The following is a 27,046-nucleotide window of genomic DNA, read 5'->3' on the forward strand; positions in this document are numbered from 1 at the left end:
GTTGGGGGGTTTAGTTCTGTAAAGAGCTCAAAGATATGTTTATGTGTATCCCTGCCCCAAGGCTGCACTACTGTTTCTGGACTGTTCCTCCCTTGTCTCTGCAACCCCTCCCTTCCCTGATTAGCAACCATTCGAATCTGCCCTGCGGAACTCAGGGAAGGTCATGGAGGCTGGAATCTATTCCCTACAAACAGGAAATGGGGGACACTGAAAGGCTTCTGTGCCCAGGAGCCCCATAGGGTCCTGCTTGGTTTCAGTCTTATATAGTTATTTTTTTGTTTTTTTTGTTTTTGCGGTTCGCGGGCCTCTCACTGTTGTGGCCTCTCCCATTGCGGAGCACAGGCTCCAGAAGCGCAGGCTCCGGATGCGCAGGCTCAGCGGCCATGGCTCACGGGCCCAGCCGCTCCGCGGCATGTGGGATCTTCCCGGACCGGGGCACGAAGCGGTGTCCCCTGCATCAGCAGGCGGACTCTCAACCACTGTGCCACCAGGGAAGCCCCAGTCTTATATAGTTTTGGTATCTACTTATGGAGTTATTTTTGGTTACCCTCCTTGAGATACTTTGTGATTTTTTAATCTGACAAATAAAATCTTTCATAAATTCTGGGAAATTCTCAGCCAGCATTTTTTCAGATATTGCCTTCATTCTCTCTCTCTTCTCTTTAGGAACTCAGATTAGATATCTATGGGACCTTCTCACTCTATCCTCCATGGCTTTTACTCTCTTTCCACTATCAAAGTGGAAATACTTCGACCAGGTTCTCAGACTGGAAGTTTTTCTGACCACACAAGTAGTTTTAGCTGCAAACCCCTATATGGGACAGCTTGTGGTTATAAAATCTCAGATTTTTTTTCCCCCCTCTATCTTGCACCCTTAGCATGGGGTTACTAGTGGGGGTTATTCCTAATTTACCCTTTAACTGAGCCCTTTGAGAATTCTAGCTTTAGGCACCAGATCTTCTGTTAGATTTTCCATCTTGGGTAAGTCCTAGGTTTTTTTTCCTTTGCCTTGTCAGGGAGGAAGAAATTTTCCTCTACCCTTCTAGGTTCTTCAGACTGGTCTAAGAATTAAATTAACATGAGACAGATTAACAGGAGAAAATGAGACGATTTTGATTAATGACACGTATACATGGGAGAGACCCAGAAAAACTGAGTAACTTGTCTTAATGGCTGAAGCCCTCATCTTATATACCATCCTTAGCTAAAGACGAAAGAGGATGTTGAGGGTGGTGAGAGTCTTTGGTGGGAGATGACCAGGAAAAGCAGAGTAAACAAGGCTGATTATGATGCAGATTTAAGTCCAAACCTTCTCCACTGATAAGAGTTTCTGGAGATTTGGTCATCCTCCTCTTGGTATGAGGTACAGCATGAGGGACAAACCCTTACAAATAAGATTTCCCTTACAAATGGAAATTTTTTTTACAAAAGGGTAACTCTTACTTGGTTTTCAGAGTACTTCTCATGTCTGCTGTTTCTTAGAAAATGATCAGTTTAGGACAATTAATATGCCACAGAGACATATTTTAGGGTGGCAAATTCTGTTCCCCTACACCTTCTTCACAAGAGATTGAAAAAATTCAAACTTAGGAGTCTCCCTGGTGTGTACAAAATCCTCAGGGTATAAAAATCAGGCTGTGTGCTCTGCTTACCATTTCTGGGTTCCAGCTTTCACTCGGCCTCTGATAACTCTTTACTTTCTTGCTTACCCTGTAATGTATTGTAAATATTGTTGTTAACATTTTACCTAATATTTTACTTTTATTTCCGTAATAGTTAAGTGTCTAATCCATGATACTGTAGGAAATGGCAATCCTGTGATAAGCTTTTACAAGTTCAGCTTTGCTTTTTTAAAAAATTGTTTATTATTATTATTATAATTATTATTATTGGCTGTGCTATGCAGCTTGCACAATCTTAGTTCCCCGACTAGGGATCAAAGCCAGGACCCAGTAGTGAAAGCACCGAGTCCTAACCACTGGACTCCCAGGGAATTCCCTTTGCTTTTGTTTTTTTTTTGGTTGTTTCTTCTTTTTATTTTCAGTGTTTTGATTTTTTTCCCTGTGTTTGTGTGGGAGTTTTATTTTAACAGTCTGTATTTAATATAGAATGTCTGTGTATAGACTGTTATGGACATAACCAACAAATCCTTACTGAGCGCCTACTTTACACCAGGCACTATTCTAGAAATGGGGATTTGAAGGGGAGGAACAATAATTTTTCCTCTACCCTTCTAGATTCTTAGCTGAGAAGCCCCTGTGATAAAAAATTAACAAGAGAAAAACAAGTTGTTTTTTTTTTTAACGTCTTTATTGGAATATAATTTGCTTTTCCATGGTGTGTTAGTTTCTGCTGCATAACAAAGTGAATCAGCTATACATATACATATATCCCCACATCTCCTCCATCTTGCATCTCCCTCCCATCCATCCTATCCCACCCCTCTAGATGGTCACAAAGCACCGAGCTGATCTCCCTGTGCTATGTGGCTGCTTCCCACTAGCTATCTGTTTTACATTTGGGAGTGTATATATGTCCACGCCACTCTCTCACTTTCTCCCAGCTTACCTTTCCCACTCCCTGTGGCCTCAAGTCCATTCTCTACATCTGCGTCTTTATTCCTGTCCTGCCCCTATGTTCTTCAGAACCTTTTTTTTTTTTAGATTCCATATGTATGTGTTAGCGTACAGTATTTGTTTTTCTCTGTCTGACTTACTTCACTCTGTATGACAGACTCTAGGTCCATCCACCTCACTACAAATAACTCAATTTTGTTTCTTTTTATGGCTGAGTAATATTCCATTGTATATATGTGCCACATCTTTATCCATTCATCTGTCGATGGACACTTAGGTTGCTTCCATGTCCTGGCTTTGTAAATAGTGCTGCAGTGAACATTGTGGTATATGACTTTTTTTGAATTATGGTCTTCTAAGGGTATATGCCCAGTAGTGTAATTGCCGGGTCATATGGTAGTTCTATTTTTAGTTTTTTAAGGAACCTCCATACTGTCCTCCATAGTGTCTGTGTCAATTTACATTCCCATCAACAGTGCAAGAGGGTTCCCTTTTCTCCACACCCTCACGAGCATTTATTTGTAGATTTTTTGACGATGGCCATTTTGACTGGTATGAGGTGATACCTCACTGTAGTTTTGATTTGCATTTCTCTAATGATGAGTGAAGTTGAGCATCCTTTCATGTGTTTGTTGGCAATGTGTACATCTTCTTTGGAGAAATGTCTATTTAGCTCTTCTGCCCACTTTTCGATTGGGTTGTTTGTTTCTTTGATATTGAGCTGCATGAGCTGCTTGTAAATTTTGGAGAGTAATCCTTTGTCAGTTGCTTCAGTTGCAAATATTTTCTCCCATTCTGAGGGTTGTCTTTTCGTCTTCTTTATGTTTTCCTTTGCTGTGCAAAAACTTTAAGTTTCATAGGTCCCATTTGTTTATTTTTCTTTTTATTTCCATTTCTCTACAAGGTGGGTCAAAAAGGATCTTGCTGTGATTTATGTCATAGAGTGTTCTGCCTCTGTTTTCCTCTAAGAGTTTTTATAGTGTTTGGCCTTAAATTTAGGTCTTTAATCCATTTTGAGTTTATTTTTGTGTATGGAGTTAGGGAGTGTTCTAATTTCATTCTTTTACATGTAGCTGTCCAGTTTTTCCCAACACCACTTATTGAAGAGACTGTCTTTTCTCCATTGTATATTCTTGCCTCCTTTATCAAAAATAAAGTGACCATATGTGTGTGGGTTTATCTCTGGGCTTTCTATCCTGTTCCATTGATCTATATTTCTGTTTTTGTGCCAGTACCATACTATCTTGATTACTGTAGCTTTGTAGTATAGTCTGAAGTCTGGGAGCCTGGTTCCTCCAGCTCCGTTTTTCTTTCTCAAGATAGCTTTGGCTATTCGGGGTCTTTTGTGTTTCCATACAAATTGTGAAATTTTTTGTTCTAGTTCTGTGAAAAATGCCATTGGTAGTTTGATAGGGATTGCATTGAATCTGTAGATTGCTTTGGGTAGAAGAGTCATTTTCACAATGTTGATTCTTCCAATCCAAGAACATGGTATATGTCTCCATCTGTTTGTATCATCTTTAATTTCTTTCATCAGTGTCTTATAGTTTTCTGTATACAGGTCTTTTGTCTCCCTAGGTAGGTTTATTCCTAGGTATTTTATTCTTTTTGTTACAGTGATAAGTGGGAGTGTTTCCTTAATTTCTCTTTCAGATTTTCATCATTAGTTTATAGGAATACAAGAGATTTCTGTGCATTAATTTTGTATCCTGCTACTTTACCAAATTCATTGATTAGCTCTAGTAATTTTCTGGTAGCATCTTTAGGGTTCTCTATGTATAGTATCATATCATCTGCAAAACAGTGACACCTCTTGTTTTCCGATTTGGATTCCTTTTATTTCTTTTTCTTCTCTGATTGCTCTGGCTAAAACTTCCAAGTTATGTTGAGTAATAGTGGTGAGAGAGGACAACCTTGTCTTGTTCATGATCTTAGAGGAAATGGTTTCAGTTTTTCACCATTGAGAATGATGGTGGCTGTGGGTTTGTCATATATGGCCTTTATTATGTTGAGGTAATTTCCCTCTATGCCTACTTTCTGCAGGGTTTTTATCATAAATGGATGTTGAATTTTGTCAAAAGCTTTTTCTGCATCTATTGAGATGATCATACGGTTTTTCTCCTTCGATTTGTTAATATGGTGTATCACATTGATTGGTTTGCATATGTTGAAGAATCCTTGCATTCCTGGGATGAACCCCACTTGATCATGGTGTATGATCCTTTTAATGTGCTGTTGGATTCTGTTTGCTAGTATTTTGTTTAGGATTTTTGCATCTATGTTCATCAGTGCTATCGGCCAGTAGTTTTCTTTCTTTGTGGCATCTTTGTCTGGTTTTGGTATCAGCGTGATGGTGGCCTTGTAGAATGAGTTTGGGAGTGTTCCTCCCTCTGTTATATTTTGGAAGAGTTTGAGAAGGATAGGTGTTAGCTCTTCTCTAAATGTTTGATAGAATTTGCCTGTGAAGCCATCTGGTCCTGGGCTTTTGTTGGTTGGAAATTTTTTAATCACAGTCTCAATTTTAGTGCTTGTAATTGGTCTGTTTATATTTTCTATTTCTTCCTGGTTCAGTCTTGGAAGGTTGTGCTTTTCTAAGAATTTGTCCATTTCTTCCAGGTTGTCCATTTTATTGGCATATAGTTGCTTGTAGTAATCTCTCGTGATCGTTTGTATTTCTGCAGTGTCAGTTGTTACTTCTCCTTTTTCATTTCTAATTCTACTGATTTGAATTGTCTCTCTTTTTTTCTTGATGAGTCTGGCTAATGGTTTATCAATTTTGTTTACCTTCTCAAAGAACCAGCTTTTAGTTTTATTGACATTTGCTACTGTTTCCTTCATTTCTTTCTGATCTGATCTTTATGATTTCTTTCCTTCTTCTAACTTTGGGGTTTTTTGTTCTTCTTTCTCTAATTGCTTTAGGTATAAGATTAGGTTGTTTATTTGAGATGTTTCTTGAGGTAGGATTATATTGCTATAAACTTCCCTCTTAGAACTGCTTTTGCTGTATCCCATAGGTTTTGGGTCGTCATATTTTCATTGTCATTTGTTTCTAGGTATTTTTTGATTTCCTCTTTGATTTCTTCAGTGATCTCTTGGTTATTTAGTAGTGTATTGTTTAGCCTCCATGTATTTGTATTTTTTACAAATTTTTTTCCAGTAAATGATATCTAGTCTCGTAGCGTTGTGGTTGGAAAAGATACTTGATATGATTTCAGTTTTCTTAAGTTTACCAAGGCTTGATTTGTGACACAAGATATGATCTATCCTGGAGAATGTTCCATGAGCACTTGAGAAGAAAGTGTATTCTGTTGATTTTGGATGGAATGTCCTGTTAATATCCATTAAGTCCATCTTGTTTAATGTATTATTTAAAGCTTGTGTTTCCTTATTTATTTTCATTTTGGATGATCTGTCCATTGGTGAAAGTGGGGTGTTAAAGTCCCCTAGTATGATTGTGTTACTGTTGATTTCCCCTTTTATGGCTATTAGCATTTGCCTTACGTATTGAGGTGCTCCTATGTTGGGTGCGTTAATATTTATAATTGTTCTGTGTTCTTCTTGGGTTGATCCCTTGATCATTATGTAGTGTCCTTCTTTGTCTCTTGTAGTAGTCTTTATTTTAAAGTCTATTTTGGGGCTTCCCTGGTGGCGCAGTTGTTGAGTGTCCGCCTGCCGATGCAGGGGACACGGGTTCGTGCCCTCGTCCGGGAAGATCCCACATGCTGCGCAGTGGCTGGGCCTGCGCATCTGGAGCCTGTGCTCCGCAACGGGAGAGGCCACAACAGTGAGAGGCCCGCGTACCACAAAAACAAAAACAAAAATAAAGTCTATTTTGTCTGGTATGAGAATTGCTACTCCAGCTTTCTTTTGATTTCCGTTTGCATGCAATAACTTTTTCCATCCCCTCACTTTCAGTCTGTGTGTGTCCCTAGGTCTGAAGTGGGTCTCTTGTAGACAGCATATGTATGGGTCTTGTTTTTATATCCATTCAGCCAGTCTGTGTCGTTTGGTTGGAGCATTTAAGCCAATGTAAGTAAATAGCTACATTTAAGGTAGCTTTTGATATGCATGTTCCTATTACCATTTTCTTAATTGTTTTGGGTTTGTTATTGTAGGTCTTTTCCTTCTCTTGTGTTTCCTGCCTAGAGAAGTTCCTTTAGCATTTGCTGTAAAGCTGGCTTGGTGGTGCTGAATTCTCTTCGCTTTTGCTTGTCTGTAAAGGTTTTAATTTCTCTGTTGAATCTGAATGAGATCCTTGCTGGGTAGAGTAATTTTTGTTTTAAGTTTTCCCCTTTTATCACTTTAAATATGTCCTGCCACTCCCTTCTGGCTTGCACAGTTTCTGCTGAAAGATCAGCTGCTAACCTTATGGTGATTCCCTTGTATGTTGTTTGTTGTTTTTCCTTTGCTGCTTTTAATATTTTTTCTTTGTATTTTAATTTTTGATAGTTTTATTAATATGTGTGTTGGCCTGTTTCTCCTTGGATTTATCCTGTATGGGACTCTCTGTGCTTCCTGGACTTGATTAACTATTTATTTTACCGTATTAGGGAAGTTTTCAACTATAATCTCTTCAAATATTTTCTCAGTTCCTTTCTTTTTCTCTTCTTCTTCTGAGACCGCTATAATTCAAATGTTGGTGCATTTAATGTTGTCCCAGAGGTCTCTGAGACTGTCCTCAATTCTTTTCATTGTTTATTCTGCTCTGTGGTAGTTATTTCCACTATTATATCTTCTAGGTCATTTATCCGTTATTCCCCTATTGATTCCTTCTAGAGAATTTTTAATTTCATTTATTGTGTTGTTCATCGTTGTTTGTTTCCTCGTTAGTTCTTCTAGGTCCTTGTTAAACATTTCTTGTATTTTTTCCATTTTATATCCAAGATTTTGGATCATCTTTACTATCATTACTCTGAATTCTTTTTCAGTTAGACTGCCTATTTCCTCTTCATTTGTTAGGTCTGGTTGTTTTGTTTTTGTTTTTTTTGTGGTACATGGGCCTCTCACTGTTGTGGCCTCTTTCGTTGCGGAGCACAGGCTCCGGACGCGCAGGCTCAGTGGCCGTGGCTCACGGTCCCAGCCGCTCCGCGGCACGTGAGATCTTCCCGGACCGGGGCACGAACCCGTGTCTCCTGTATCAGCAGGTGGACTCTCGACCACTGTGCCACCAGGGAAGCCCCTGGTGGGTTTTTACCTTGCTCCTTCCTCTGCTGTGTGTTTCTCTGTCTTCTCATTTTGCTTAACTTACTGTGTTTGGGGTCTCCTTTTCGCAGGCTGCAGGTTTGTAGTTCCCATTGTTTTTGGTGTCTGCCCCCAGTGGGTGAGGTTGGTTCAGTGGGTTGTGTAGGATTCCTGGTGGAGGGGACTCGTGCCTGTGTTCTGGTGGATGAGGCTGGATCTTGTCTTTCTTGTGGGCAGGACCGCATCCATTGGTGTGTTTTGGGGTGTCTGTGACCTTATGATTTTAGGCAGCCTCTCTGCTAATGGGTGTGGTTGTGTTCCTGTCTTGCTAGTTGTTTGGCATAGGGTGTCCAGCACTGTAGCTTGCTGGTCATTGAGTGGAGTTGGGTCTTAGCGTTGAGATGGAGATCTCTGGGAGAGCTTTCCCTGTTTGATATTATGTGAAGCCAGGAGGTCTCTGGTGGACTACTGTCCTGAACTCGGCTGTGCCACTTCAGCGGCACAGGCCTGACACCCAGCTGGAGCACCAAGACCCTGTCTGCCACACTGCTGCCTGCAGTCCCAAGTCCCTGGGACGTAGCTCTGAGCAGCTCCCCAGAAGTTTAATAAACATGTATACTCCTATATACATAGGAGGTACCCAGAAAAAAAATGAATAACTCCCTGAAATGGCCCAAACCACCACCTTAAATACCAGCTAAAGACAAAAGAGGATGTTGGGGGAGGGAATAGGCCAGTTTCGGTAAGTTACCAGGTTACCCTGGTAAACAAGGGTAAGGTTGTTTTGCAGATTTAAGTCCAGGCCTTCTCTGCTGGTAAAGGGTCTCTAGAGATTTGGACCTCCTCCTATTCCTGGTACAGAGAGATAGCTTTACAGATGGAGATTTCCCTTATAAATGTAAATGTCCCTTACAATAGGGTAACTTTCACTGACTTTTCAGAGCTTCTCCCTCATCAGCTGTTTCTAAAATATAATAAACCTAAAATAATCCTTATGCCAAAAAGGCATATTTTGGGGTAGCAAATCCTTCTGGCCTTCAGGGCAGAAGAGTGAACAATAATGAACCAAAATCCTTGCCCCCAAGGAGCTTGAATTCTAGCGAGGAAGACATGGGACATATAGGCTGTTAGAGATAACGTTTAGGAGAAATAAAGCAGAGAAGGGGACTTGCATCTTTGGAGAGAATAGCTTAGGAGAAGGTCACATTTTTACGGAAAATGGGGTGTGAGCCATAAGCATTCCAGATAGAGAAAAGATCTCTATGTTTTATAAATGCCTAAGAAAATAAAATGAAAATTCTCTGTAGTTTCATATTTACACCATGTCACAGATATTGCTATTTATTTATTCATTTTCCTCTTAAATCTCAGTATCTCTTCCTGTTTCTGAGCCCAACACCATAATTTGGATTCTCCAGCCAGGAGGCCTGACTGACTCTATGTTTTTGGACAAGCTACTTAACCTCTTTGAGTCTGTTACCCCCTGTGTAAAGGAAGACCACTGTCTAACTCTCAGGACCCATGGGCAAGATGAGATAACATTTGTACGAGTGTCTGACATTTCATGGGTACTCAATAATTGCTAGTTTCTTTCTTTTTTTTAATTCTTCCTTCCCTGTCCACACTCTTTTCAGCACTTGTTTTCAGTACTTGCGATCAGATTCTTATGCAACACGGTGGAGAAACCATGTGATAGGCAATTAACCAAAGACAAATTAGGAACATTAGGAAACTTGATTTTAAAAAAAGAAACTTTCCGAAGTGTTTTTTGCTAACTTCGGTGCTCAAGGTTACAGAGATAAAGCCAAGCCCTGTGCACTTCCCCCTTAAAGATATTTTTCATTGTATGCCAGGTCAGCAGTCCTAGTAGATCTGAATTTGTATATGTAAAAGTCTACAGATTCTCCAGTTACAGTCAAACTCAAGGCAAGCGGAGACATATCACATTCATATGCAAATACATCTATATTCACATTCTTATCCCTTAATCCAATTTAGCTCTAATTTTGCAGTGCAAATCGGTAAGTTTTCTTGAGAGTGTTGGTGTGCCACTAAAAATGGAGGAAATGTAAGGGTAAGGGTAAAACTGCATGTAGTTTAGGTCTGAATGAAACCGAAACCTAGGTTTGGAAATAAAAGTAGAGCCTAGGGACTTCGCAGGTGGCACAGTGGTTAAGAATCCTCCTGCCAATGCAGGGGACACAGGTTTGAGCCCTGGTCTGGGGAGATCCCACATGCTGCGGAGCAACTAAGCCTGTGTGCCACAACTACTGAGCCTGCGCGGCTATAGTCCGTGCTCCGCAAGAAGAGAAGCCACTGCAATGAGAAGCCCACGCACCGCAACAAAGAGTAGCCCCCGTTCGCCACAACTAGAGAAAGCCCATAGGCAGCAACAAAGACCCAATGCAGCCAAAAAAGAAAAAAAAAAGTAGAGCCTAAAATCACTCATATTCTTTGGTGAGCTTACCTTTGATTTGAGGGTCATTAGACCTTAATTGTAGTACCGGTTTTGATACTGACTCACTGTGGGGTCTCAGTCAATTAGTTTTCCCTGTCTATATCATGAGTGACACTTCCTTGCCTTGTACGGCTGTTGAGATTTCATAGTGCTTGTGTTGTTTTAGTGCTTGCCTGACTTTCATAACATCAAAGTCAGACAAGCACTAAAGATAAACAAAGTACAACTATTTATACTGTATGTTTTTGGTTTTCCGTCTGTCCCCAGCCATATCATTGACCATGCCCTGCTGGACGTGCCCTTCCTTCAGCTCCCTGAGGAGATGCCCTCTGCCCTCTGAGAGCAGCTGGACCACACATTCTGAAGACACCAGTAGTCCTAGTTTTGGCCCTTCGTACACAGGCCTGCAGCTCATCAGTGCTGAGGAGCAGAGTGGCCTGGCTTCCAGGGCCGACTCGACTGGTAAGATGGAGCCCCAAGCCAGAGGGCTCTGCAAATCACTTTTGGTGACCTGTTGCCACTCATCAAATCTCTGCAGCCAGCTTTGTTTGCAGAATGAGTTCAGGCATAGTCATCCAGTCAAAAAGCTAGAATCCTGAGTGGTTCAAAATTGCACTGGGAAAAAACATGCACACAGATTGGCTGGTTGGTTGGCAAGGTTATCAATACTGAGAAACCATTTGTCAGTGTATCTTAAGGGGCTGTTTTCTGACTGTTCTGTACAAGTACGGTTCCCTGTCAATTTATTTTCTCCTTGGTTAACCAAACTATGTGTAATATGAACAAGGCTGAATCTTTCATCCTACCACCCACGCACCTTCCCTATTCAGCAAGAGGGAGGTTACATTTAAGCAGAGAAAAAGGAAATGTTATGTGAAGTGGAATGAGAATCAGGATGCAGCCACTGTGTCCAGAGTACAGATCATTTCGCAGTTCTGTTTTTTCTGTTGTGCCTGGATTGAGCTATGCACTAGTGTATAACATCCCATGTTCTCATTTATTACATTTCCGGTAGGTGTAGGGTGGGATGCTGGCTGGCTTTGCAGGTAGAATATGGGCCTGTCAGCAAGCACTGTATTATGGGTTGGGTTTAGGGCAGCATTGGGAAGATGTTGTGTGTGGTTAGTGTTTTGGTTATTTGGCCCAAGGGATTGCTTTCCTTTGAAAGTGATAGAGTTACTGATGGTTTCTCTGTAGATGAATTTACCCAGTGTGTCCAACAATATCTGTTTTTCCTTCTCAAAGGTGTGCTTTAGGAATTTGTTTCTGGATCATTTTCAAACTTGGGTAACATTTGTCCTCACGGTGTGTGCTACTGGGAGGTTCTACAAGTAAGAGTGATCCCTCTTGCAGACTAAAGGGTTGAGACAGGATTTGGTTTGGTATTTGATAATATTGCAAGGAATCCTAGTTTACGATGGTTTCTCTCTCTCTCTTCACAAGCCACAGTTCTTTATTGCATTTTGTTTGCACTGACACACTCAGTTCTGGTTGATGCTCTGTGACGGATGATCTTGATCAGCAGCTGAAATATGCCCTCATACCCCCCTCTCCACCCTGGGGAGCATTTCATGGATGGGAGCATCTTGTGGATGGGAAGTCACAAGCTGAGGTGGTGAGGAAGAGAGGTGGTGCTTGCCTCCCGTTTGCATCTCCTTGCCCTCAACCTCTTTGCCAAGCCTTCCCGTGGAGGAGGCTAAGAGCACACAGACGCTGGAGTCAGACTGCTCAGGTTCAGATCCTCCTTCTGCCATTGTGACCTTGGGCAAGATTCTTAGTATCTTTACGACTCAGTTTCCTCATCTGAAAAATGGCCGTAATAATAGTTCTTACCTCAGCCAAATTATTACTCACTCCAAGTGAGACAGTTTATGTACAACGTCTTAACATAATGCCTGACACAGAATGAATGATCGTCAAGGATGTGATTTCTTCTCTCTCCTGCCCCAGGGTTCTTATTGCTTTAGAGAAGTAGAGGTGGGCTCCTCACTGCAGCAAAAGTCAAGATCTCTAGGCTCAGGCTGTTCTTTTTGGTGGCCTCTTTACTTAGGTGAAAATTGCTTTAATTCCTAGAGGTTCAAATGATGAAGATCAGAGTCGTAGCCTGAACTGGACATTGTTAAGCTGTCCCCAAAGCTTATAATTATGTTTAGTATCTCCCTTTTCATTGAGAAAGCCTCCTGCCCTGTGTTGTTTTGGTCAGGGTCCTAGCAGGAAGCAGATCGTGCCCTCAGAGGGGTTTATCTGAAGAGAGTTTAATGAAAGAACTGCTTACAGAGGCAACAAGACCTAGATTCATGGAAGAGGGGCTGCCCCACAGGTGCTATGGCTATAGAAAGAGCAACACCACTGCCAGAGACTTGGCAAAGTGGGGAGAATAACTACCCAGATCTTGTGTTGGTCCTCGCATCAGCAGATCTTGTCGGAAACCAAAGGGCATGGAGCCCTGGTGAGGCAGCCCACAGCAGTCAGCCACCAGGCCACAGAGCAGGTGTAGAGAGGTGGAGAATGGCTTTGGAGTGAGGGGTGGTGGTGAAGCAAATGGAGAATAGCCAACACACTTTGGTCCCTACCAGGAACTAAATGTCCTGCAGGCTGGGGTCACTCCAGAGACACAAATGCAAAACCAGGACTAGAGAATGTTGAGTGATGCTCTCGGTTCCCTCCTTCAGCAGGAGGCGGTTTCTGCAGCTACAGGGAGGCTAGATGTGTGGCCTTTTAGCAACCGTCCTCTTTTGCAGAAGTAGTAATAATCATAGCCAGGACTTACTGAGTGTGTGCTGTGTGTCAGATGTGGATTATATCTGCCTTTACAAGAATCCTGCTGGCAGGCATCATTCTCATATCCTAGTTGACCCTGAGTCTGTAGAAGGTTAAGAGACTGGTCTAAGAGAACACCACTAAGGAATGGACAAATCTGTGTCTTAGTTAAAGTTCCAAAGCCTTTTCCAGTGGCTCCCAAACCTGGCAGTGCCAGAGTCATCATGTTATCAGTTTGCTGTTACCTTCTAGACCTGCTGTACAGATAGGTATAGAGGAAATACATATATATACCTGACCGGTGCCAACAGGGTGGAGTTCTGGCTTTGAAAAGCCTTTAACTCATCCTGGGTCCCAGGATAGAAGGAAGATAAGGAAAAACAAGGTTTAGGAGGACGACCAAGTATTTTCGAAGCCTGTGGCACTTACCCATCTACCCCAGCAATGGGGAATTTACAGATGCTTTCAGTTGAGCTATTGAGAGCTTCAAAGAAATTGATAAACATGGAAAAGTGCCCCCAGCCAGGTGGCTACCCATCCTCTGCCCAGCACCAGGCCTGTGGCACTGGCCAGCCTCTGGGAGAGCCCTACTTTGAAGCTGGATGTTTCAGTCAGGGTAAACTGAATCCCTCAGGCTGGGGAGCAGATTCTCATCCACCTCTGTCTCCCCTCCCTGGAGCTTCTCTTCCTCATCTGTGAAATGGGGCTGGGCACCCCTGCACAGGCAGGGCGACAGGGTGTGTGCGGAGGTGCTTCGTACAGCGCCCTAGGAGTAAAAAAACAATCCTAATTGAATAGCCCTGTGCCTTATTTCCCTTTAGCATGGGAAATGAGGGTAATTATTGCCTACTCCTTTATTGCCCCAAAGAGGACTGTAAACCATATACGTTGTGGGATGGGATCAGAGAGGGGCTTCGCGGTCCTCAGCAGTGAGCCGGGGTAAGTGGAGAGATGCTGCGGGGTTTCAGGATGATGGGTTCCTGTGCTGAGGGCTTGGGGGTCCTTGGGAGGACCTTCCTTGGGGAGCCTTCTGTCATTTATCTGCCCACTCTCGACCCCCATGTCTTTTAGCATTGCGGAGGGAAGAAGAGGGTGAAGAGAAGTTGCTCCGCCAGTCCAGGGGTGTCCCTGCGGATGTGGCTGGGGCAGATGCTCCGCGATTCATCTCCTGTGTGGAGCGGGATTATGGTGGCCCAGGCCCGGCCTGTCTGCCTGGCTCTGTTGCTCTGTACGAGGCCATAGCAAGCCATACCTCCTCGCTGTCCTTTGCGGCAGGAGTCCTGCAAGAAGCTGGCATCCCCACAGGGCAATCCCGATTCCCAGCATAATTGTGCAGGGAAGGACTCTGTGATCAGCCTACACTTTCTTCTCGTTTTCTCACTTAGGGGATAATTAGCAGGAGGAAGGCAAATAAATCCCAAATCCCCTCACCTTGCTTAAATCACGGGGTGTGGGCAAGCTGGAGAGCAGTGTAGAAGTTTGCTCTGGGGTTCGGCTTTCCAGTGCAAATGGCAAAAGAGGGACTAGGCAAAATCCCTAATAGCACCCCCTGTCTCCCCAGGGTCCCCTTTCCCTAGATGACAAGCACACCCTGTCATCACATACAGTAGCTCTGTAATGCCCCTAGTTTTACCTGAGTTGATAAATGGTAAGAGGGTCGAAGGAATAAAAATAAGACTTCTGCCTTGGAAGTCCATTGCAACCAAGAGAAGAGAAAACACAAAAATGTTTACAGTGGCACAAGCTGCTGTTAAGTAGTGGGCCTCCATTTTGGTTGCACAGGCTCCGGACGCGCAGGCTCAGCGGCCATGGCTCACGGGCCCAGCCGCTCTGCGGCATGTGGGATCTTCCCCGACCGGGGCACGAACCCGTGTCCCCTTCATCGGCAGGCGGACTCTCAACCACTGTGCCACCAGGGAAGCCCCTGGGTTTCTTTTATGCATAAGAAAGGTGTCGGTTTACGTGTGGGATGACAATGCTCAGGTGTATATGCAAACTGAGAAACTTGATGCTGGGTGAAGCACATAGCAGGTGTTTAATAGTTGTCTGTTGAATGGATCCTTGCATGAAAGGAGTGGGATTCCAGGTGGTGAGAGTCATCTGCATCCCAGACATCTGTATCCCATTTGGGTTTAAGAGTCCAGCATTTCTCCCAAGTGTGTCCCATGCAGCCGCCTAAGAAAAGCCAGGATGCTGGGGCCAACGAGTTAGGTCATGACCTGCCACCTTTGTTTTTTTAAAAAGTATTTATTTTATTTTTTAATTTTCGGCTGCGTCAGGTCTTAGTTGCGGCACACGGGATCTTTCGTTGCTGTGTGCAGGCTCTTTGTTGTGGTGTGCGGGCTTCTCTCTGGTTGTGGCACGAGGTTTCCAGAGCATGTGGGCTCTGTAGTTGTGGCGCATGGGCTCTGTAGTTTGCGGCATGCGGGCTCTCTAGTTGCGGCACGTGGGCTCAGTAGTTGTGGGGCACAGGCTTAGTTGCCATGCAGCATGTGGGAATCTTAGTTCCCTGACCAGGGATCGAACCCATGTCCTCTGCATTGGAAGGCGGATTCATAACCACTGGACCACCAGGGAAGTCCCCCTGCCACCTTTGCTGGAGATTTGTAACATGTATTAGCTTATTAAAAATTTTGAAAAGTCCTGAAATGATATGGTATTTATGTATGTATCTATGTATATGTATAATTTATATTTATATGTGTGTGTATATATATATATACACACACATATATATTTATATACACATACACACATATATATATTTATATACATCTACAAATCATTTTAGTCTTTCATTAACCCATAGTGCCTATCTGGTTACCTGGTCAGATCTCAAGGTATAGAAACCCAAACATACATAAATTAGCAAATTTGAGTTGGAAGTGCATGCCATTGCTAAAGTGTTGGGAAACCAGAGAAACCAGAAAGAAATATTTTGACAAACTTTCCTGGATTTACAAAGGTAGCTCTACTTTGTCTCATGCTCTGCTATACCTCTTGGCCTTTTTTAAAAATTCTAATTCAATAGACTCAGGAATACATTTTGCCAAACGTTCTTTGTATTTAAACCCTCGTGGGCTTTAAAACAAATGTAGACCAGATGTTCTTGATTTATTTGCATTTAACTGATCACAATGGAATTCTGCCAGAGCAGTAGGAGATCCCCAGGGATTTGGGCCTCTTCTTTTTTTTTTTTTCCCCCCCTCAGAAACAAGTGTTTATGATGGGTAGAAACCTATGGACTCGGGAGTTCAATTTTTGTGACAAGCACTTTTTATATGCTTAGAAAGTTTCTGTTGTCATGATTGGTTAAGGATAGAATGAGAACATCACCGGGGCTGTGTGCCTCTTTATAAGATGTAACACGTTTCTCTGTTGCCTGTTTTGTCGTAATCCTGCTGCAGCTGGTAGAACACTAGACCAGGGGGCCCAGATTCCCAGTAAACAGTAATTATCATTGTGCATGATGGGGCTACAGGGGATTCTTGTTATTCTTAAGGCACATTTGTATTTTATGATTCTTTTTCACCTTTAATATATTTTGCTTGGAAAACAAAATGAGCTAACTAATTTTAAAAATTCTTTTGCCTAACTATGAATTTCAGTGATAATTTGTATCCCTCCTGAGTAATAGTGCCCTCCTCAAAATCGAAGAACAGTAGAACATATTTTTAAAACAAATTACATCTTTTTCTCTTTCATTAACAAATAGAAATTTGGCCCCATTTCTGTTATTAGGATGCCCCAGGATCCTTGATATTCTTGTTCCCATTAAGTTGCACATTTTGGATTTTTTTTTTTTTTTGCGGTACGCGGGCCTTTCACTGCTGTGGCCTCTCCCATTGCGGAGCGCAGGCTCCGGACGCACAGGCTCAGCGGCCATGGCCCACGGGCCCAGCCGCTCCGCGGCACGTGGGATCCTCCCGGACCAGGGCACGAACCCGTGTCCCCTGCATCGGCAGGCGGACTCTCAACCACTGCGCCACCAGGGAAGCCCTACATTTTGGATTTAAATCAGTATTTTAAAACTCTAATGATTGCTCTCTTTGAAAATTTCTTTTCAAAGAGGTTCAAAAGTTTCTCAGAAACACAAATTTTTATTGAGTAAAACTGGTATTTTGCCAGTCATTGCAAATACAGAAAAGAGTGAAGTGTATGACATCTGTCTATGAAGAACGGATAACCTACAAATTTTTGCTGTTCAAAGGATCATTATATATAACTTAAAAAATAGTTTTTAGCTATGGAACATCTACTGTATGCTAGGAATGTGTTACACACATGCACAGACACATTTAGTCTTCATAATCTTAAGAGTAGATATTACTACCCCATTTTGTAGAAGCAGAAACACAGCTAAGGAGATTAAATGATTTGGCCAAAGTCACACAACTGAAAGGGTAGTGTTGGGATTCAGTCCAAGCCTCTCTCCTCAGTTTCCCTGCCTGGTGCCTGGTAATGAGAGGCTGGTGTTTGTGAATGCAGTGAGTTGTGGGCAGCAGTTATAGAGAACCTTCTGGGGGCCCAGCGCTGCTTCCTCTGCATCCCGGGAGCTATGTACAAACCTCCCTCATGAGTTTATCTCATTGGGTGGCAGTGACTTGTTCAGGAGTCCCCACTACACTGAGGCCTTCTTGGAAGCAGGAACCACATCATATTCATTTTATATTCCCAGAACACTGCCTGGCACGTTGAACTTACGCAGTGGACATTTGTGGAATAAATTAACTATTCTGATATAGGGCTAGAAGACCCTTGTTCCCAATCCTGTTCTCCAGTTACCTAGGCTTAAGTGTATTTGCTAATTGAAATGTAACTTCATGACAGGGAAGAACTAAAAGGGAACAGATAGGTGCACCCAGTGTGTAAATAAGACTTTTTTCCTGTGTTTTCACATGTTAGCCATTTATCCAGTCATGTCCATTCATTTTGTTTTCCTGTTCTTATTTGGGTTTTACTATAGTCTTTTAAATTTTCTAAAAAACAATTGACGTATGTGTGTGGGTGCAGTGGGGGGTTCTCTCTCTGTCTGGGTATCTCAGAATTTCACTTACCCTATATATTCTTTGACCAAAGCAGCCATATTTTCCTTTCCTATTTATTTAGCTCAGAGAGTGCAAAGAAGGTGATTTGGGGAAAGCTTTTCTGTGATATTGAAATAGGTCCTTGTGATTATTGAACCATCTATGTAGACCAAAATATGAGAAAGAGTGGTAGAGTTTAAGATGCTGTGCTCCATACAGATTATCTAAACTAGATATTTTAGAAGCACTTAATAAAAAAACCTGTGACCTCCAACCAGAGATTTTGCAAGTTCCTTTTAGAATTGCTAATGCACTAGTCCTGAAGAGGAGGTGACAACTGTAGTGCCTTTTATTCATTACTTTCTGTGGTGGTCTTTGTAGTGTTATGATCTTCCTTTTATAGATGACAACACCAATGCCCAGAGCCACACATTAGTTAAGGGACAGAATTAGGATTGATGTCCAGGCTTGTTGACGCTGTGCAGCTCTGCCCGTCCTGTGGCTGAGCTCTCTGCAAGGACCACTTCACTGCACCCAGTCCTACAGGGCGGAGTTTAAGAGGACGGACATGTGGACACAGGGTGGGAAGGGGAGGGCGGGACAAATTGGAAGATTAGGCTTGACATAAATACATTACCATGTGTAAGATAGATAGCTAGTGGGAACACGATGTATAGCACAGGGACCTCAGCTCAGTGAGAATGAAAATACTTCCACTTAGAAAATTAAATATGTTACTAGAGCATTTTAAAATTTCTTCTGTGCTATATGTGTTTGTTTGGGGGCTGGCCTGTTTGTTTGGGGGTTGAGTGCTGGCCTGTTTGCTTTGTGGGGGAGGCCATTGTTTCAAACATTGCTGTCATATACTTGTGATTTTTCGCTGGCATGATGCTAGTTGCTTACTCTTTGCAGGAAGTAGATATAGAGTGACGGAAAGCCATGATCTTCTGAGTTTGACAGACCAAAGACCACTCCTGCTACTCCCCTGCTCCGTGACCTTCGGCAGATTATTTAACCTCAGTGACCTTTAGTTTCCTCAACTGTAGAATGGAAATAATAATGATAATTGAGCTTGCAGGTTTATTTTGAGGGTTCAGGGAGACCTGGAACATAAAGTTTCTGGAATAAAATAAGGAGTAGTCATTATGATGATAGCGGTATAATGCAGTTTTCAGAATTCCTCATGTTTTAGAGCTAGGACTTAGTCAATGGAAGGAGAATTCTTTTAAGTTGTGGAAAAACGGCCAAGTGGAACTCCGAAGAGGTTCTCCTTTATGTCCTTGGCTAGTTTCTGTAAACTGCCTTTACAGAAAGGCAGTTTCTTTTATTCTTTCTGTTCTCATTGACTGAAGGGTGGGCTCACTCAGCATGCTTTGTGAAACCACTTGTGTCTATGGCATTTTTCTGCAGAATTAGAATCAGGAAGAAAAGCTTCCCTGAGAAGAGGAGGGAGGGAGGGTGGAGGGAGGGGGAGGGCTGGATGGGGGTAGGGAGCCCATGCCAGGTTTACTTTCATGAGGTGCCTCGCCCCTCCTCCTCTTCAGAATTGGTTTGTTTGGACAAATTGGTTGCCTCAAGCAACACATCATTAGTTTGAGCCGGAATGTATCCCGGGAGACTTGCCGCTTTCCCTTTGCCAAGTAATTGTCCTTTTCCCAAAGAGGATGCTGGGACTGTGGAGGCATTTTCCACTTTGGCATATTTCAGTCCGGCCCCCCCACCTCCCTCACACTGAGTGTCTGCTGCTTGCACTGCGCATTTAGAAAGCAACCGGTTGGGAGCTGTTAATCTTTGTTTTCAACTCCAGGATTTTGTCATCCTTCCTTAACCCCTCAGTACTGGTGTCTAAGGAAAGAAGATTGTACAGGCAGACCTCGGAGACATTTCAGCTTCCCTTCCAGACCACTGCAACAAAGTGAATATTGCAATAAAGCGAGTCAGGCAAAGTGTTTGGTTTCCCAGTACATATAAAAGTTATGTTCACACTCTAGTATGTTATGTGTGCAATAGCATTATGTCTAAAAAACAAGATAGATACCTTAATTTAAAAATCCTCTGGAGGCTTCCCTGGTGGAGCAGTGGTTAAGAATCTGCCTGCCAATGCAGGGGACATGGGTTCGAGCCCTGGTCCAGGAAGATCCCACATGCCACCGAGGAACTGAGTCTGTGTGCCACAACTACCGAGCCTGCGCTTTAGAGCCCACGAGCCACAACGACGGAGCCCATGTGCCACAATTACTGAAGCCCGAGCACCTAGAGCCTGTGCTCTGCAACAAGAGAAGCCACTGCAATGAGAAGCCTGTGCACTGCAACCAACAGTAGCCCCCGCTCGTGACAACTAGAGAAAGCCTGCGTGCAGCAGCGAAGACCCAACGCAGCCAAAAATAAATAAATAAAATTTAAAAAAAGCTTTGTTGCTAAAAAATGCGAACCATCATCTGAGCCTTCAGCGAATTGTGATCTTTTTGCTGGTGGAGGGTCTTGCCTTGATGCTGACTGATCAGGATGGTGGTTGCTGAAGGATGGGTTGCTGTGGCAACTTCTTAAAGCAAGACAGCCATGAAGTCTGCTACGTTGGTTGACTCTTCCTTTCAGGAATGATTTCTCTGCAGCATGCAGTGCTGTTTGATAGCATTTTACCCACTGTAGAACTTCTTTCAAAACGGGAGTCAATCCTCTCAAACCCTGCCACTGCTTTATCAACTAAATTTATGCAATATTCTGAATGCTGTTGTCATTAAATACATAATCGCAAATGTGTTGTCATTTCAACCGTCTTCACAGCGTCTTCACCAAGAGTAGTTTCCATCTCAAGAAACCACTTTCTTTGCTCATCTGTAGGAAGCAACTCCTCATCTGTTAAGGTTTTATTATGAGATTGCAGCAATTCAGTGACATCTTCAGGCTCCACTTCTAATTCTAGTTCTCTTGCCCTTTCTACCACAGTTATAATAGTAACTTCAAAAACCACTGATCACAGATCACCATGACAAATGTAATAATGAAAAAGTTTGAGATACTGTAAGAACTACCAAAACGTGACACAGAGATATGAAATGAGCAAATGCTATTGGAAAAAATGGCGCCGATAGACTTGCTAGATTCAGGGTCACCACACATCTTTAATCTGTAAAAAACAAAATATATCTGTATATCTTTAAATATGGTATTGGCAGAACTTTTTGTTATGTATGTATGGTAGTGCTACCCAGAAGAGCCTGGATGAAATCCCGGGAGTTGACTGGAGTTCTGTGACTGGGCAGGTACGTGCCCTCTGCACTCCCAGTTGCTCGCGTTTCCGTTCCTGAATTGCTAACATTCAGTGCGCTTTGAGGCTCCTTTTCCAGTAGTGATGGTTTGGGTTATCAATACATCTACCTTGCTTCACTCTCTTTGTGACCCTCCAGAAATAGAATTCAGGGCCACATCTTGGTAAAAAATTTATAAAATGAGAGAATATAAATAAAGTCCCTAATGTGAAAAGAGCAGATAGTATTTTTATTTTTTAAAGGTATCCATTATTTGTGAATTTACATTTGAATGTATCTACCTATCCATTTCCCATCTTGTACCAGAAAGAATTATCCCTATGAATGGTTTGCAGGTCATGTCTGCTCAGATTATATCAAATATGAGGCACTTGCTAGAGCTGAGAGTCTTTCTGAGTTGGAACAAAGAAAAGTCATCTGGTCCTTGCTGGAAGTAATACTATGAACTTGGCCTAAGGATATCAAATATGGACATTTTTAATGGCAGTTAAGGTAATTCTATTGTAGGTAATAGCACACTTGTTTTCAAAAAGCTTTCAAATACATACATAATTTTATTCACTCTTTATTATAGCCTGTGAGATAAGGAGAAAAATATCCTGCCTTTTTGCAGAGGAGGAAACTAAGGCTTATTAATTTTCAATGATTTGTCCTCTGTTCTACTACCAATACTAATATCAGTATTAGGCATATTAATATACCAATTAATGTATGAATATGTATTGTAAAATACAGATGCTAATGACATATCAATACTTTATATTATACCTCATATATATTTAATATACTTTATATTATATATTGATATTAATAATATTGAAATAATTTATATAATGTCCTTATATAAATTATACATAGGCGGCTAACTGCTTTAACAACTCCAAGATTTCAGTGGATTAGCACAGTTCAAGTTTATTTCTCATCCACTCGACTGTGAGTGCAGGGTGGCGACAGGGTGCTGTGCTCCAGAGTTCAGGGACCCATTGCTGTGCTCAGAGTCTCCTCTGTTCAGGTGGTGGGTGGGAAGTGGACGTGCACAATCTGTTGGCCAGAAGGCAGGGCCTGGCCATGCCTTCCTGTCAAAGAGGCTGGAAAATTTGGCCTCGTTACATGAAACTTCAGTTACATGAAGTGTGGCCACAGTTTCAACCAAAGGTTATCAAGCACCTGCTATTTGCCAGGTACCATCAGGTACTTTTATACACATTGTCTCATCTAAAGCTCACAGTGATGTTCACATCCTCACACTAATATTCCAGTTAGAACTCTGGGACTAGGACTTGGAACCTTGGGAATGTTCCACAGCTTTTGTAGCAACTACTCCTTTCCTGTCACTGTTACAGCCCCACCCCCTCTTGACCCATGGTCTCCCTCATCCTTGCTGTCGCTCATCATTCATCTGAGGCCAGAGCCCCTTTGCCCTGCTCCTTTGCCTTTCATTCATTCACTCATTCCAACCTGAGCCATCTTGTATCTTTCAAACTCTTGTTGATGGTGAGAAAATAGTCTACGTCCTCTACCTGTACATTGTTCTCCTTATACTCTCTTGTCCTAAAGTCATCTGGCTTCCCTTCCCTGTGGCTCTAATTTCCTCAACCTTGGAAGGACTGGCATCATCTCCTTTCCCCCTGGTTACTTTCATGCCATTATGGAGCTGCCACTGTTCCACAATTTTAAATAAACCTCCATGTCCACTTCCACCGTCCTCTGCCCAGGTTGTGCATGTGCATTGCTGACTCTGGCCCTTGACTGTCTTCTCCAAGCCCATCCTCCCCTTAATGTTATTTCCAGTGATGTGGAGTCCTTGGCTAGTGGAACGAGTGTTGGACTAGTAGTCAGAAGAGCTCAATCGGAGGCCTCACTCTCCCACTTAGCAGTGATAAGATTTTGGGACATCACTTGTGCCTCTCAGCCTCAGTTTCTTCATCTGGAACATGGCCATAATGATACCTACTCGATGTAACTACTTCCCAGGGTTTATTGAGGAATAAAATGAGGTATGGATGGTCAAGTTAACTTCTAAACCATGAATACTATGTAGAGGGCAGGTACTATGGGCAGTTGCCCTCTCAGCTGTCCAGTGGCATGCCAAACTTTGGGTCTCACTGCTGCCTGGAACTTCTCTCAGTGATCTTCTGGCTTCACTTTCCTTCCTACCCAGCCTGGACCCCAAGGGTAATTTTCTTCAGTGTTCTACCAACAGCCTTAGAATCTTTAGCTCTTTGACTTGCCACGATATCCCTTTGGCCAGTTCTCAATCCTGAGTAACCCCTACCACATATGTGTAACCTCTGTGCCCCTGAGCTCTACTGAAAACCAAAATGTCTTGAATTAATCCTATTGCCTCTTCAAGAACCTTGCTCTTTCAATATCTGCCTTGCATATTGTGTATCTTGTCTCTCTTCACCACCCCCAAATTCTCTTTCTCCTAAATATGCTCCATTAACAAATAATACTCTTAACAAATAATTGATTTTGATCTTGCTTCCTCTCATGTTGACATTTTTTGATGACTTTCCTCAACTAGGTTACACATCCCCTTGTAAATTTTGGCAGGACTGACTCCATAGTAAATCCAAGAGTATTGTTTATGAAACTTGCAGAACCCATAGCCGTGGTATGAATTCCTGGTCTTCCTTTAATATAGACCTTTGTCTCTCCCTTCAGTCTCTCCAGCATGACTGACAGTCTAGCTGTATCCACAGAACCAAAATTAGAAACCGCTCTTGAGAGGTGAAGCAGTGGATATTCCTCACTCAGCACCTTCCTGTCCTGTTCTGTCCATCTCTCTAGACCATCTCTGCACATCTTGTTAGATGGATATGACAGGAAGCGTTTGGGGTGAAGAGGGACATGATTAGGGCTTGTAATGAGACCTCTTCCCCCTCCCTTTTTCTTTCTTCTAGTTTCTTCTCTCTTCCTTTTTCCTTTCCATTCCATTAGCACACAGATGGTTATTGGGTAGTGTCTTGGAGAGTGTCTCTGGTCAGTCTTCATGCAGAGAATGGGTCACTGTCGTTAGTGCTGACTCTTGTACCTAAAATCGGCAGCAAGGGCTTCCCTGGTGGTACAGTGGTTGAGAGTCCGCCTGCCGATGCAGGGGACACGGGTTTGTGCCCCAGTCCGGGAAGATCCCACATGCTGCAGAGCGGCTGGGCCCGTGAGCCATGGCCTCTGAGCCTGCACGTCCGGAGCCTGTGCTCCGCAACGGGAGAGGCCACAACAGTGAGAGGCCCGTGTACTGCAAAAAAAAAAAAAAAAACCGGCAGCAAGTCTTTGTTCAGAAGAGCTGCCTGGCTCCCTGGGATGGCGCACCCGTTGCTGTAGGGTGTTCCCACTCCACGTATCTTGCCCCTTCCCCGTCTTCCTTCTGCATTATTTCTGACTTAGGCTTGCCAGTGGCTCCTTGTGCCAGCCTCACTTGTGGAAGTAACATCAGCCAAAGTGCTTCAGCTCCTGATAAACAAGATATGTCCCTCTTTCCTTCCAGGTGCCCAGGGAGGGTGTTTTGGCAAAGTTGAGAAAGACGTGGAAGTAGAAAGAGAGGAAGGTATGAAGAGCTTGCTTGAGGCCTAAAATCCTAGCTGTCGGCCCTCATAATAATAATAGGTGGTGGTTGTCACTGTTTTAGAGGTTCTAGAAAGTTGGTCAAGATTCTAAATTATTCCAAGCCTGGATGATGAAATTAGCACCTTCCCCAAGTCCTTTGTGTTGAAAGCTCCATAGTGTGTGGTGGGATTTGAATTGTGGCCTAATATTTAAGTAAGTGAAGTGAAGGAAAAAAGTAGTCAAGCCAGACAAAATAAGCAGTCTTTCAACAAATCGAATATTTCACTTCTCCATTATAGATGCTTCTTAGATGCACACTTCCAGCAGAAAGGAAGTGGGTATCGGATTTGGCCAACTACTAACACCCTGGAGGTGGCACAGTCACTTCCCGAAGGCAGGCTGGCTGGCTGGTTTGACGGAATCGTCTCTGGCCTCACTGCCACGCGTGAACCTTGACATCCATTCTAACTGGGGCTCGCTTAAGAGTAGAGTGAGCTGCAGGTGCTGTGTAGCATCCTTCTCACTGATGAGCCTCTTGGCTTTAGAACAGAAACTTTGACCAAGACATATTTTACCATCTGCTTCCAAGAAGAAGAAAGGGAAGTCATTTGGGAACAGGTGTGCAAACCCAGCTCTTTTCTTTAGACAGAAATGTGAAATATCATGTGTGACGACAAACGGATTCTCTGCTTTTTGAATGACCTACGAACTTCCTGATAAATGTGGGAAAATGGAACTAGAGAATCTGTTCAAATCTGGAAAATAAAATCGTATTGATACTAAGTAGCTCAGTATCATGGAATCTGAAGAACTGAGCATCACCGGGGACCAGAAAAGGTAGTTTGCCAAGGTCCCAAGTGAAGCTCTTTTTAAAAAATTATTTATTGGAGTATAGTTGATTTATAGTGTTGTGTTAGTTTCAGGTGTACAGATAGTGAATCAGTTATACATGTACATATATGCACTCTTTTTAAGATTCTTTTCCCATATAGGTCATTACAGAGTATCGAGTAGAGTTCCCTGTGCTATATAGTAGGTCCTTATTAGTTATCTATTTTATAAATAATAATGTGTATATGAGTCCTTAGTATGGCAGTTCCTGCCTGAATACCTAACTTTGAAGGATGCAGTCACTAGAGAGGCAGCCCATTCCATGTTCAAGCCATGTTTACTATCTACCCACTAGTCCTTTGGCAACTAACTGCCTGGTTTGAACACTGGCTTCCATACTTATTAGCAGTTTGACCTTGTAGAAAACACTTAACTTTTCTGAGCTTCAGTTTCTTTGTCTACAAAATTAGAACAATCATAGTAGTAATTTCATAGGATTGATAAGGTGAATGAGAAATGTATTTAATGTTCTTAGAAAACTGCTTGATACTGTAGGTGTGCTTAATAGATGTCAGTTCTTCCAGTATAATGATAATTGTTATTATAGTTATTATCACCACACCTTGGATCTATAAAGAATAAACCCAATCTTTTTTCTGTATGACATCTTCTTCCTTATTTGAAAAGAGCTAAATATCCTCAGTCTCAGAAACAGTTTACAATTCAGCTTAGTTCTACAAAGGTGACAAAAGAAGTTCAAGGCGCTGAGGTAGGTTTAATATACTCACGCCCATTTGGAGACCTCAACAGTAAAATATGTTTAATTTTCGAATAATGATGACTTTTTTCCTGGAATTTATATCCCCAGAAGAGCGATTTTAAAGCACATAAATAAAATAAGTCTAACAAGGCAATGGTTCACTTTTCTTTGCTGGATTAAAAAATAGTGCTTGCTTATGATGTATACAAAGTACTTTTTTTTTGTCATTTATGTGCTTAGAATCTTGGACATTTTAGAGTGTAAATGTGACTTTTTTCAGAATCATCTCAAATCTGCAAAGCCAGCTGGATATCCTCATTTGCTAATAAATGATATCAGACAAATACGCCCATTACTTTGAGACCACAGGGGATGTGGCCTAAGAGAGCTGTTTGTGGCAGCAGCCCTGTGAGAGCCATGGACTCCACCAACCTCGCCGTCCCCAGTGGTGACATGGGGAACTTGCTCAGGAATTTCGTTTTGACAGACCCGGGGGGCTGGGAGAAATCCAGCCACTTTAGAGTAGTTGGGGGGTTATAACCCCATACACATGTTTATGATCCATTTTATTGCTGACTTTGGTTTTAAAGGAGGATCTGCTGTGTTGTTTGAGAATAAAAATCAATCTCAGACAG

At 42.6% G+C, this 27,046-nt stretch overlaps 1 protein-coding gene across 5 annotated transcripts in view; it reads left to right on the forward strand.

Annotated features, from left to right (window-relative positions):
• The window catches only part of STON2 (stonin 2), a 147,719-nt gene that overhangs the window by 51,724 nt on the left and 68,949 nt on the right, over positions 1-27,046 (forward strand). For all 5 annotated transcript variants that reach the window (XR_004525009.2, XM_019919776.3, XM_019919796.3 and 2 more), the window contains exon 4: positions 10,483-10,677. Coding sequence is in view for 4 of the 5 variants with exons in the window: in XM_019919776.3 (XP_019775335.2) it covers positions 10,483-10,677 (195 nt within the window). In the remaining variant the exon portion in view is untranslated. The remainder of the gene's footprint in view (positions 1-10,482; positions 10,678-27,046) is intronic.

The sequence above is a fragment of the Tursiops truncatus genome, chromosome 2, assembly GCF_011762595.2.
Source record: "Tursiops truncatus isolate mTurTru1 chromosome 2, mTurTru1.mat.Y, whole genome shotgun sequence".
Classification (NCBI taxonomy): Eukaryota; Metazoa; Chordata; class Mammalia; order Artiodactyla; family Delphinidae; genus Tursiops; species Tursiops truncatus.